The sequence below is a fragment of the Sceloporus undulatus genome, chromosome 10, assembly GCF_019175285.1.
Source record: "Sceloporus undulatus isolate JIND9_A2432 ecotype Alabama chromosome 10, SceUnd_v1.1, whole genome shotgun sequence".
Classification (NCBI taxonomy): Eukaryota; Metazoa; Chordata; class Lepidosauria; order Squamata; family Phrynosomatidae; genus Sceloporus; species Sceloporus undulatus.
Window position 1 is genome coordinate 3,526,629 of NC_056531.1, and position 12,892 is coordinate 3,539,520.

At 47.4% G+C, this 12,892-nt stretch overlaps 1 protein-coding gene across 11 annotated transcripts in view; it reads right to left on the reverse strand.

The window, feature by feature from the left end:
• The window catches only part of PITPNM2 (phosphatidylinositol transfer protein membrane associated 2), a 142,779-nt gene that overhangs the window by 42,738 nt on the left and 87,149 nt on the right, over positions 1 to 12,892 (reverse strand). For 10 of the 11 annotated variants that reach the window (XM_042441649.1, XM_042441644.1, XM_042441647.1 and 7 more), the window contains exons 4-7: positions 5,121 to 5,335; positions 4,310 to 4,431; positions 2,162 to 2,395; positions 1,199 to 1,525 (exon numbers count right to left, since the gene is read on the reverse strand). In XM_042441649.1, coding sequence (XP_042297583.1) covers positions 1,199 to 1,525; positions 2,162 to 2,395; positions 4,310 to 4,431; positions 5,121 to 5,335 — 898 coding nt within the window. Of the gene's footprint in view, positions 1 to 1,198; positions 1,526 to 2,161; positions 2,396 to 4,309; positions 4,432 to 5,120; positions 5,336 to 12,892 lie in introns of those variants that run through there. The other variant, XM_042441652.1, reaches the window with a different exon arrangement.

A 12,892-nucleotide genomic window follows, 5' to 3' on the forward strand; every position in this document is an offset into this window, starting at 1 on the left:
CATGGAAGTCTCATAGACGGCACCAGCCCATCTGTGAAATCACTTTAAAGAAAACATTTCAAGAAACTTATTTCCAGTTTGTTAAAAAGATGTTTTCATTTGCTGCAACCAAGTGTGAGGGATGCTGTTTTAGAGACGAATCATATGACTTAAATGGCTTGAATGGAAATGGCTTGCTATCCTTGATGAAAGGCACGCCCATCTGTAACAGATTTTAATTTACTTTATTTCTTTGCTGCCTTTCTCCCAGGACAGGACCCGAGGCAGCCTGCATAAGAACACAGCTAGTGGTTTCAGAGATCTGGGTTCAAATCCTACTTCTGTTCTAGATCTCTTGTTGTGTATGACCTCATTAAACAGACCACATTCAGCACAGAAAAAAATGTTCCTAGTTAATGTCTTCTTCCCATGGAACTCTGGAGGCCATAGTTCTGTAAGAAGTGGCTGCTACTGATTTCTTGAGAGTCCTTAACATGTGCCAAAACAACAATTAAATCAGCGTAAAGACTACATAATTATACAGATTAGCCATGACCTCTTTCTCGGTGAATATTTTCAACAATGGCTTTTCTAGCAATGCCAAAAAAATGCTAGAATAGCAAGAGATCCATGTCTACAGAGGGGTTTGCAGTACAGGAGCTGGAGCAGGGAGAAAGATTTCATGGTGCCTTTTTTAGGACTCAGTGAGCAACTTCAATGGCCATTCCCCATCAATAAGCACTATGGTCTGTACAAGCCCTTTCCTGCAAAATCAGAAGCGAATGGAAACCTTTGCTTTATCAAAGCAAGATGCAGTGCATAAGACTGAATGCCTTGTTTTAAAGGTGAATCACACTTCCTGCAGGCTTCCAGGACTGTGGTTGTCCTTGTTTTAAAAGAGAATATTTTCCTGACAGGAGCACAGACTCCAAGGGTCACATAAACACAGTGGCCATCTTTATTCGAGGAGCAAACCAACCAGCGACCCCACACAGAGAGGGAACCAGCCAGTGGTAGCCCCTGGCTTAGTTTAGTAGCACATAAAGAAACGGAAGGGGAAGCATTCCTCTCTTCAATGCTAGGGGATGCCCTGGCACTGCAATCTGAAGGCATCATCTCTTCAATTATAAGTTACTCAACCACACCCAGTACCACCCCGACACTCTTGTTGTTAGCCATAAATGTATTTCCTTTTAAACTAATATTGGGCATGACTCACCTCCTCTTTTTGAAGAGGACTTGGAAGACGTAGACCATTGCTTGGTTAGCACTCGCCCCGACATGGCTTCACCAATATTGCTAGCGGCATCCACTGCCTCGGTGGACGGAGATATGGCCTTTGATTCTATATCATTCTCTCCCAATGAATCTTTGGGAAGATGCTGTTCTGGCTCATTCTCATTAAAGCTGTACTGGGCCATCTTCTGAGCCAGCATCAATTGGGCCTCCTTCTCCAGTTGTCGGATGTCCTCTATGGTGAGTCCATACCATTCATCTTGCCAACACCATGCCTGCCGATGAGCTCTCACCATAACCTTCCGTAAGCCTGGCAGGGGTCAGGGACAATTATTTTATTAGCTTTATTAAACCACAAAAAAGCAATGTATAAAATAGTACAATTAAAATAGTACAGTGCCCTCTTTAAAGCCCTTCCTTCAACAACCTTCAGTTCCAAAGAGCCCATCAGAACAGAAGTCTTAACCTACCAACTGAAGGTGAGCAAGCAATGGCCATTCTAGATTCCTAGAAGAGAGTTCCAGAATTCTGGGGCAGCCACAGAGAAGGCCCAAGAAATACAGCAGGCCAGTGACCATTGCAATGCTCACAATTAGTCAGAGCTAACAAAAGTGACTTTTGGACTGCAAATCCTCCAGGCTGGGGAAACTGCGAGTTGTATTCCAAAAAAGGAACTAATTTTAGTAGTGATTTTAGACACGTGTAAATTGTGGCTTTAACTGTGGGCTTTTATGTAGATTGTTAGCTGGCCTGAGCTCCTATCAGGAAGAATGGGGTATAAATCAAATAAATCATCAGCTATCAGTCATGATCTGGGGTAGGAAAGCCTGGCTGTCCAGATGTTTTGAACTCAGCATTTCTAGACTCTTCTGCAATGTGGGCCTGCTAGTGGCTGAGCTAGGAACAAGCCAGAGTGGAACTTGAGAGAATGGAATCAAATACTCACCTACATCGTGAATGAAGCGCTCGATTTTGGACTGCATCCCCCAGTATCTGAACTCCACTTTGCACAGCTTGTAGGCACACATGATAGGGTATCTCCCAGGATTGTTCTTGTGCTCTTTGATCCAGTCTTCTGACAGAGGTCCTCTTGTAGTCTTAACTGATTTATACAGCTTTGGATCCTCTTCTGACTTGTATTCATGTGGAGGAATGGGATCCTTGACAATATCAATGGGATCTAATTGTAATGTGGGGGAAGAAATTTAAATAAAATGTTAAAACTAAACGAAGATAAACCTTAAATTAATTTTTCCCAATGTTCGTTTCTGTTTTGTTGACTAAAAAAAGGAAACCTACTACTACAATCATTTTCCCCTTAGTGTTTAGACTGAAATAACTGCTGTTTAAACAGTTTATATCAGCCTGGCAGAGCCTGGCAGAATTAATTTTCTCTGGAGTAGGTATTTGTGTGCAACAAAGGCATCAAGAGGCATCCAGACTTTGTACTGGATTTGCCCATACCATCTCTTCTGAACAATGCTCTGTTATAGCATTCTAGCTCACAGCATAACTAAAGTGGCCATAACATTATCAACTGCTCATTTCCAAAGGGTGTCACAGAGCCCACAGTAGTACACAGTAGCATTTCACAGTCTCTACAGTAAGGATGAGGGACGTCTTTCATTCTAAGGGCTAAATTCAATTTTGTGTGGTAAAGCAGGAGTGAGTAAAGTGTGGTCCTACATATGGTGTTGAATTACAGTTCCCACTGGCCTTATGCAGTTGAGCCAATGGTGAGAAATGAAGAGGGCTGCAGGTGTAGCTGTTTCTCATCCCTGACCCAGAAGCTCCTTCCAAACTATCAAGAAGACAAACTACAGTTGCACAGTAGTGCAATAGCTCCCATTTGTTTAAATTGGCTACCAGTGGGGAATATATTTATTAGTGGGTGAATAGAAATACATTAAACTATGTTACATGAGGTACAAAAAGGCTGTGTGCTAGACCTGGAAGACCTAGAGGCTTCCCCCAAACTGGTGCCGTCCTGATGTATTGGACTACAGCTCCCTTCATTTCCACACAGCACATCGGAAAGCTGCTACATAGAAAGTAGTTACGGTTTTGTTTGCTAAGACTGTAGTACAGCCCTCCTTCAGCTGGATTTTCCTACTTTTTAACATCTTGAGTTATTTAACAAATACATAAATAAAGAGAATGGGGAGAAGTTGTAGAAATGAAGCAGAACTAATTAACAGTTCTCCTAAAACACAGGTGCATGAAGAAACTGGTGTCAGGGGGCATTTAAATTTCATGTTGAAAAGTATGTCAACACCTCAGTTAATTTTCTCAAAGAATTAACTGGTCTATTGGTTTGAAATAAGAAGGCATTCACACAGACAGTATTGCCATGCACTGTGCAGGGAATGAGCAAGGCGCTGTTGCTATGCCAGCATTAATTGGGTGCATTCTATGGTGAGATACAGGAAGTCTCTAGGCTGTCTCCAGAGACCTAGCTAGCCTACCACTGTGAAAGGGCCATGTGTTCAACTGTCAAAAGTAGATTACAAGCACAGCTTGGAAAAGTTGATTTTTTGGATTACACTCCCATTGGTCATGCTAGCTGAGGAATTCTAGAAGTTGTAATAAAGAAAAAAGTTTCCAAGCTCTGATTACAAGCTTCTTAGGGCCGAGATTTGTCTTTTTTGCTTATGTTACTGTAGGTAGTGCAGTGTACACTGATGTCACTGTAATAAGTCTTATACTGAGTCAGATGACTGATCCACCTAGTAACCAGTATTGTCTATTATGATTTACAGCAAATCTCCAGTTACAGAGAGATCTTCTGTCACAGAGATGCTTTGAAAATGGGATGCCAAGGGACTGAACGTGGGAGATTTTGTATGTTTAGCAGTTTCCCCCACCACATGTTTCCTTTATGCATATATAACATCCTTCACTATAAAATAACACAACTACAGATCAGTCTTCCATGTCCATGTACCCACTAGATATTGGACTAGACTCCATCATTGTCATCCATGATGGTTGGGAGTATACTTCAGGGCATTTGGAGGAGACCACAGACAAACATTTACATGCACACCATCAATATTTAGGTAAGATAAAAAGACTGGGAACAAGGTATACATACCAAGAACTGTCTGCCTTTTCTCTGTAGGGGAAAGGTTGAACACATTGGCTTGCTCTCCTGAGTCAGCTATATAATAGGTTTCAATATCAATAGAGAATTTTTCCACAAATGGGCATGTGTACCTGAAAAAGAAAATGCAAGCTTAGACTAAAGGTCTCATGCCATGATGCTTAAAAGAAAAACAATATTCACCATACATGTAGAACATTACAAACACAGATATTTTCCAGAGTAAAAAAGCCTCAAGGACTGATAGGATAACAGATAATTTATTAACACCTTGGTTCTCATAATATGAACATCTCAGTTTTGCAAGCATGGCAAAAATCAAGCAAACACCCCGTCTTATAAATACTGACTTGTAGAAGAGATGTATAATAAATGACCAGTAACCTTTCAAATGAATCAGCCATAAAGGTTATATATAGCTGAATGTTTAAAAGAATTAATTAACAAAACAATTGTGGTCAGAAAATTGTATGCTACTTGTGCTAGAGACAGCTCTCTTTGCTGGGAGAAAGAAATGCAAAAGCTTTGAAAAGTTACATTATTTTACAGTAAGTCCCAGAATCCTCTGGCCGGCATGGCCACGGACCATGCTCACTAGGAGAGTCTGGGACCTGTAGTGCCCAAAAGGTAGTTTTTCTAAGCTCTGAGCATTATCACATTCAAGGTAAAACTGGATGAACGAAGGATGTTGGTCACTTCATCTGTCATAGGACTGTTGGGAAAAATAGCCAAGGTCAGTTTTACAAAGCATTCTATGTATTCAAAGACTAGGAGAAATGACAAATGCATAAAGATGAAATACCTTGTCCTTGTATAAGGATAGGCGTTCCACGACTCCTCTTCAACTCTTAATGCTGCCTTTGGCAGTATAGACCTAAACCAACTGGGAATATGCATACCAATATGGTATACTTTATGGGTATACTGCCCATTACCGCCAGGACCATCTGTGTATGGTCTGTTTTCCAAAATCTCGACACCACTGCCTTCTCCACATGTCTCTTCTCGGCTCTTTTTCTGAAATAAAAACAAAAGAGGATAAACAGATGGAATAGGACACATTCAGTCCTCAAGTTTGCAGAGACTAGCTATGGGACACCCTTTGCATGAACTGAGTTCTACAAAGAAAATGTTACTTGTTATTCCAATAACAGGTTCCTCCAAACAGGGCTAAAGTTTTAGAAGGTTGCACTCATTCTTCTTGAAACCAATATGGAAGAGCCCAAAGTGACTTTGCTGTTCCCACTTAATTCTGTCGCTTTTGAAATGTCTTTCCATTATGCAGTCATGATCCCTTGCACCTTGTGGCCCATTACAGGTAGTAAAGTTATTTGTATGACATTACCTCTACACTCAGGTGAAGATGTTGGTTGCGAGTCTTATGAACATAAATATTTGGGTTCCAAATACTTGAATTGGTTAAACAAAGAATGGGTCTGAGCCAGACTTCGGCATGCTGAGAGCAAACCCACGGAAATCAGTACTAAAACAGCCATTGATTATAACTGGCCACTAAGAATGCCTATATTCTAGCTCAACCCCATGTCATCGTTCTTTTTCTTTAAAATATCCACCCCTCCCATTGGTGTGCTTTTGTTAAGTGCTCTTGAAAAGCTGCCACTTAGGGAATTGCAGACAAACTGAGATTAAAGTCATGAATTGACTGCAGAAAACACTTCAAAAATGACCTTTTCTTTCAGGTTGCCAAACAAGATTAAATGAAATTTCCATTTAATAAAAAGAATCATTAATAAGACAGAGGAGATCTCAATCTCCGTCTGAGGACAAAATGGCTCTCCTGCTTTTGATACCTGGAGCGCTGATTTTGACATAGAATTGGCTTGCTCTCCATTAACAGATAAGGCTTCTTCAAACAACTGATTGTGGACACTGACAGAAAGAAAAGCTCTGTAAAAACATTTGTGTGTGCTATTAGGGAACTCCTTTCCTATAGTGCCAGTGGGTTTTTAAAAAAAACCTTTCTATCCTCAGGGAAGCTGTTCTGCATCAACATGCTTGTCAAGAATCTGCTATGTGTCAGCCTTGGAATCAATGTACATTGAAAGGCATTCTGGGACTCTTTTGAGGAAGCCTTCTCAGCTGATGTTAACATTTTTTTCATGCCATGAAAGACCATAATCCTCAATACACCCTAGGCCTTACTATGCTGTACCCCAAGATCCCCAATAACACAGAATAGGGCATCCCTGCCCTAGGATCTACGGCTCCCCCAAATTACCCTACTCCATACAAATAATGTTTTGTCTAGATATGAAATTGCCTGTCCTTCTTTCAGGGGGGAAGCACAACTTTCCCACGCATCAAACTTTTCACAAATAAGCAGATCCTTTAATACCTAAGCTTTCCTACTCATCCTACAGACACTACAGGGAGGTCAACCCAAACCAGAGAGTTCTTACTCTGAGATGGGAACACAAGAGAATACGTCCCCGCTGAAATGTCCCAAGGTGAAAGGCTTCCATCAGACTGGGAGAGTGGCTTGGAACCATTCGAGGCGCGTCACGGATAAGCCATAATCACGCCAAACCCTCTTATATTGTATTACAACAGAAAATCCCGTCATCCCTTTAGAACATTCCCCTCTGGCTGCTGCCAACTTCCAGCATTCTGGATGGCTCCCATCAATAGAATTCCAGCACAGATGGTGACACAGATCCAACCCAGCTGAAGCAATAGTATTAAATTACTTGTAAAAGGGAACCCATGGAAACAGATGCAGTATATTAATAAGAAAAGCAGTTCCTTTAAAAAGTGTTTACTAAAATAAACCGCCCAGCAGAGGGGCATAGCAGTAATTAAATCCATATAGACTCTTCAACCATTTGTTTTATAACCTTTCCTTGTATTGCTTTCAAGCTGACTGCTTGATAGTTACTTGGGTCCTCTCTCTTTTTTTTTGCCTTTTGAAGATGGCGACAATATTTGCCCTCTTCCAATCTGCTTGGACCTCTCCTGTCCTCCAAGAATTCCTAAAGATTATTGGCAGCGGCTGTAAGTTTTCAGATTGCCCTTGACCATTCTTCCAATTACATGCTCAGGTCAATGAGGGGATACTAGAATGACGCCAGCCCTTCTCGTCAAAGTCAGGAGAACAAATCAGGATTTCATCCAGTTGCTTGTCACGGCTTTGCAGTACATCTGCATCCAGCAAGTTACACATAGGTACAATTGTCAGACAAAGGCATGAATCCCATTGGTTACTCACAAGTACAGTAGCCCACCTGAATTGTTAAATTGTATGCCAACATACAGATACAAATGAGGGCCCCCCCCCCCCCTGTTGGGCATGCCACGTTGGCACACTGACCATCTCAGTTTAAGGATATGACATATTAAGAGTGAAAAGGAAGAAAAAAGGAAGGAAGATTACTTGGGAAACTTTAGATTTAAAAGGTGCATTGCCCTGTGCCACTGCTGTCTATCCAGTCTCTTGGTGTCTTGGATTTATTTTAGGGAAATGCAGTGAAGGGTGTGTGTGGGTGATTGGCTGTGAAGTTGACTGCAGGAACAGTAGAATTAAGTAGTGGCTGGAGGACGTAAAAGGAGTCAGGAAAAGAAGAGAGTGTTTTAGTCACAGGTGGAAAAACCTGTCCCATATTCGGACAATGGACAGCAATCTATCAGTTGAGAAACAAAGGGAGATGCTCAACTTGTAGTTTCTCAGAGGCCAGAACCACCCAGCAACGTAAGACTGGAACCCAAGCCTCATTGCCATTCAAGTCAGCAGATCAACTAGAAATTACAGCTCTTTCCTCTGAGCTGTGCTACATGTCTGTGTGTATGGACAGGTTGCTTACCTGTAACAGTATTTCTTCGAGTGGTCATCTGTGAATACATACAAATGGGTTTCACTGCGCCTGCGCAGTGCTGCTCGGAACCTACTGGAATCACTGGGCAGAGTTAACTCTGCAACATATTGAAACTTTTTGGCGGTAACTCCGCCCACCCGTTATAAGGCCCGCGCAAGCAGGCGATGTAAAGAGCGCAATGTGGAGCAGGACACGGAGGGACGGACGGGTGGGATTTGTATGTATTCGCAGATGACCACGCGAAGAAATACTGTTACAGGAAGCAACCTGTCCCTTCCTTCTCGTGGGCTCTGCGAATCATACAAATGGGTTTAGACTGACAAGCTAAGGTATGCGGCGAGGGAGTCCTGAGACCAAAGCTAATGGTGAACCAGGGTATATGTATTACAATAAAACACCTTGAACCATAAAGAGTCAGTCTTTGTTCATGCACCTATCAAATAGCAATAACGGTCTAACCTGGGAGGGAACCAGGTCATGCAAGACGATCCCCTAAATTGTGCAAACCAACATACAAACAATGTAACAGTGTCACTGTACAAAGTGTAGTAAAACAAAACCTCATTAGTGGAAATCAATGCAACCCGAAACCAACACAAGCCCTCCCGAAAGCTTGCGTCTCGGATGCTTTCTGGTTTCCAACCTGTAATGTTTAATAAAGGTTAAAGGTTGGGACCAGACAGCAGCCTGTGCAGACATCCCCTCCAAAGAATCCCCGACAGGAATGCAGAGGATGCTTGCCATTGACCTTGTGAATGGGACAGAACCCTGCCAGGAGAGGCTTGCCTAACAGTTCATAGCAGAGGTGGATGGTACCAGCCACACATTGGACAACCGCTGCGCAGACACAAGGCACAGTTCGTCGGTTCGAGTAGCATTGGAAAAGCTCTCAGACGGACCGACTGGAGGCAGCAGTTCTCTTCCATGTAAAATGCCAGTGCCCCTGACATCAAGAGAGTGTAGGCCGTCGCTCCTCATACGCCACGTCGGTTTGAGCGAGAGTGGGCAACACATGTCCTGGGCACATGTGGAAAGCAGACACAACCTTCGGCAAGAAGGTGATGTCCGTACGGAGACACTTTGTCCTTGTGGAACCTCAAGAGTGGCGGGTCCCTCCCGTAAAGCACAGATTCGCCTGCGCGGCGGAGAGGGGATGGACACAAGAAAGGCGGTCTTTCAAGTCAATAGGTCTCAAGTCCGCTGTGGCCATCGTTCAAAGGGCTTGGATTGGAGGGCGACAGTAACCGACTCCAAGCTCCAAGCCGGTGTTGGTAACCGGACACAGGAGGATAAAAGGTTGCACACCCTTCAGGAAACACTTCACCCAAGGGGTCGTTGAGAAAGAAACCCCTCCCCCCGAACTGGTATTTGGGCAGCAGATGACAGACAGGTAGCATTTTTTGAAATGGACGTGAAGGGACACCCGCCAGCCAAAAGTGCCATCAAAAAAAACTACAGCACCAATGGAGTGGACACCTGTGCAGGAAGACAGCCCTTTTGGTCAAGGAAAGGCAAAAATCTCTTCCAGTTCAGGGCTAAGAGCCTGGTGAAGGTTTCCTCGCAGCAGATCACCGTCCTCACTGCCTTCCGGCAGGGCAGTCAGGGCTGTACCTCCAGGCTTAAAAACGAGCGGCAGGCTCTTATGTCCGGGTGGATAAATCCGTCCGCCTGGAACGACAGCAGTCCGGAGGGCGAGGAGCGAGACGGAGAAGCAGCTCACTGGAGAGGTGGAAGAAGGATGCAACCACGGACTGTCTCGGCCACCACGGGGTGACCCAGATCGCATGAGGGCTCTGTTGTCATCTGGACACCCTCGGATGATGAGAGGGAACGGAGGTAAGGCGTAGAGGAGCTCCCGCCGTCCAAAGGAAAGCGAATGCCGTCTCAGAAGGGATCCGTCCAAATCGCTTCCTGGAGCAAAACTGGGACAGTGGCTGTTCAACACACCTGGTCGCGAGAGGTCGATCCCGGGGGTTCCCCACGATCGAAGAGGTCGCTGACGCGGCTCTGGATTGATCCTCCACTCGTGGCAACAACCGAGGAGATCTGCGGAGGCGATCTGCCAGCTAGTTGTCCTCCCCGGTAATGTGAATCGCCTATGAGGGGACGCGCCTCTGGATGCAAAAACAAGTCCCAAGTGCGGAGCGTGAGGTCCGAGCAGGGTCCTGGATCGGGTAACAACCTTGCTTGTTGATGTAATACAGACGTGGTGTGGTCTGTCCCTCAGGAGGACCACCCTTCCCTGTGACGCGAACTCGAATGCTCAAGGCTTTTGTTTCACTGCAGAATCCCAAAGCGTTGATGTGGAGGAGCGGTGTCGTGTGTGGACCACCTGTCTTTGACGACGAGTCGAGCAGGTGGGCGGCCCCATCCCGTCCAGGATGCCGTCGGTTGTCAGAGTCAGTTGACGACCTGGGGCGGATGGAAAGGCAGCCCAGTGCAAGACTTGAGCTGTCTACCACATCTGAGGGAAGCGCCACCGGTCTCGGTACCCCGTGAGCCACTTTGACGGAGGGTCCTCCAACGGGGATAAGAGAGAGGAACCGAGATTGGAGAGAGTCGAAGACGAAGTTCTTGCCCAGGGGGTGACGAATGTCGCGATGCCATGGTGGCCCAGGGGCAACTTGGACGTCGCTGACTCTCACCCTTCTGTGGTAGATGCACGGCCTGAGAAGTTGTGCAGGGGGCCATGAACAGGTCCGGAGGGAGGAAGGCGAAGCAGTTTTTCGGAGTCGGGAGGCACCGATGAACTTGACCTGTCTGTCGGCATGAAGTGGGACTTTTCCCCCTGTTGACGACCAGCCCGAGGATCCCAGAGGTGCAAGGCGAATGAGACTGCCTCCGCAGCTCGCCTTGGGATTCAGCTGCAAATGCCATCGGCCAGTAGGGAAAGACATGAAGCCATTCTGATGAGGTATGCCACGCACCGGTGCCATGCACTTTGTGAAGACTCGTGAGCCGTGGCAAGCCGAAAGGAGCCTTGTTAAGTGATACGAAGGTGGAGCCGCAGCGAAGGCGAGGAATCTCCGGGGGGACTCTCGGATCCCGATGTGGAAGTAGCGTCCGTCACTCGACGGTCGAGAACCGCACAGGGCCCTGGTGAAGCAGAGGCAGGATGGAAGCCAGGGTAACATTCTAATGGCTAGCGGTATTCAAGGAAAAAGTTCAATTGTCTCAAGTCCAGGATGGGCCTGATGCCCCCATCCGCTTCCGGTACCTACCACGTTAACCCATGTGAAGTACCTGGAGGAAAAAGGCCCGAGGACATTGGTCGGGGCGCAAAGGGGAGATGTTCCCCTTTACAAGCAAGGCGCGCACTTCTTCGAAGAGGTGCCGAGGGGAGTGACATGAAGGCTCCAGTTGGAGGGAGCTCTTGGAACTCGAAGGGCATAACCCCTTCGACGATGTTGAGAACCCACGAGTCTCGAGTTATAGAGCCCCAGGTGTTAACATAGGGCCTCAAAATGTCCAGGAAGAAGAGGGGTGAAGGAGAGAACGAAGCGCGCGGCCGTCCCTTCAGGGCGCTCTTCTTCCCTGGTCGGTGTCCCGGCCGGCGGGACTTTTGCGGTACCAGAGGCGGGAAGTTGCGACGGCCAGAGGAGGAGGAAGACTGCGAGGGGAAAGCGGTGTCTCTGGGCCCTGTTGCTGGGACTGCCGATCCGAGGGAAGGTCCCCTGTGACTGACCTTGCGGCTGCCAGGGCGCTGACGCTTCCGAACGGAGAGGCCGGTGCCGAAGACATGCCGTGCTTCTTCGCCGCCGCCTTCATCTGAACTTGCGTTTCAGGCGGTCGTCGGTCTCGGCGTGGAAGAGCCCGGTCCCGTCGAGCGGCATGTCCTCGATGCCGCCCCGACCGTGGGGTTGAGGTCGGAGGCCCTCAACCAGGCGTGGCGTCGAAGTGCCATGGATGCTGACATGGCCCTCCCCGAAATCCGCCATATTCCTGGAAGTGGTGATGAGCCAACTCCCAATGGAATGGGCCCTCGTCCCTGAGCCCACCAGCTGCCTCTGGATGTCATCTGGGACGCCTGGGACGAGGGGGGGAGAATCCGTTCCGAGGGTCTGGATGTAGGCCCCCATGCAGGCGGTAGTTGGCAGCCTTGACCCCAGGGCCGATGCCGAGTAGGCCTTCTGGCCAGTCCGTTCACCTTCTCGCTCCCCCGTTCGACAGGGAGGTCGCCTGCTTCGGACGAGCTGTGTTGGGCTCCCTCCCCACGATGGCAGAGTTCGGCCTGGGTTGGTCGGCCAACAAAGGGCAGCTCGCCGGGGCGACCTTAGAGCGACCCTACCTTGCGGGAGGGGCACACGACAGTGGCCGAGAGTCCCAGGACCTCTTCACGATGGTCTGGAGCGAGGGAAGGAGAGGCAGCAAGGCGGAGTAGGCTCTGCGTCGTGCACCTGACGCTCAACCGGTCCTCCGCGTCGTCTTCGGGAGAGGCGAGCTTGATGTCAAGAGCTCTCGCCATCTTGACGACGTCTCGGTGAAGACCGGACTCGTCCAAGGGAAGACGGCTCTGGGTTGTGCATCTCTGGGGAGAGGCCGGTCCGAGAGGACATCCTCGTCCGATGTGGCCTCAGAAGGAAGCAGCGGCTGTCGTCGGAGTCCAGGTCAGAGGAGAGGGGGTCCGTCACTCTAACCTGGGATCTCGGGCGGGTTGGAGCAAGGTCCGTGAAGATTCGGGAGCGCCTGCGGGGGGAGACGGCGACCTCTCGTAGAACCGACACGTTCGGGACCGATCGGGACG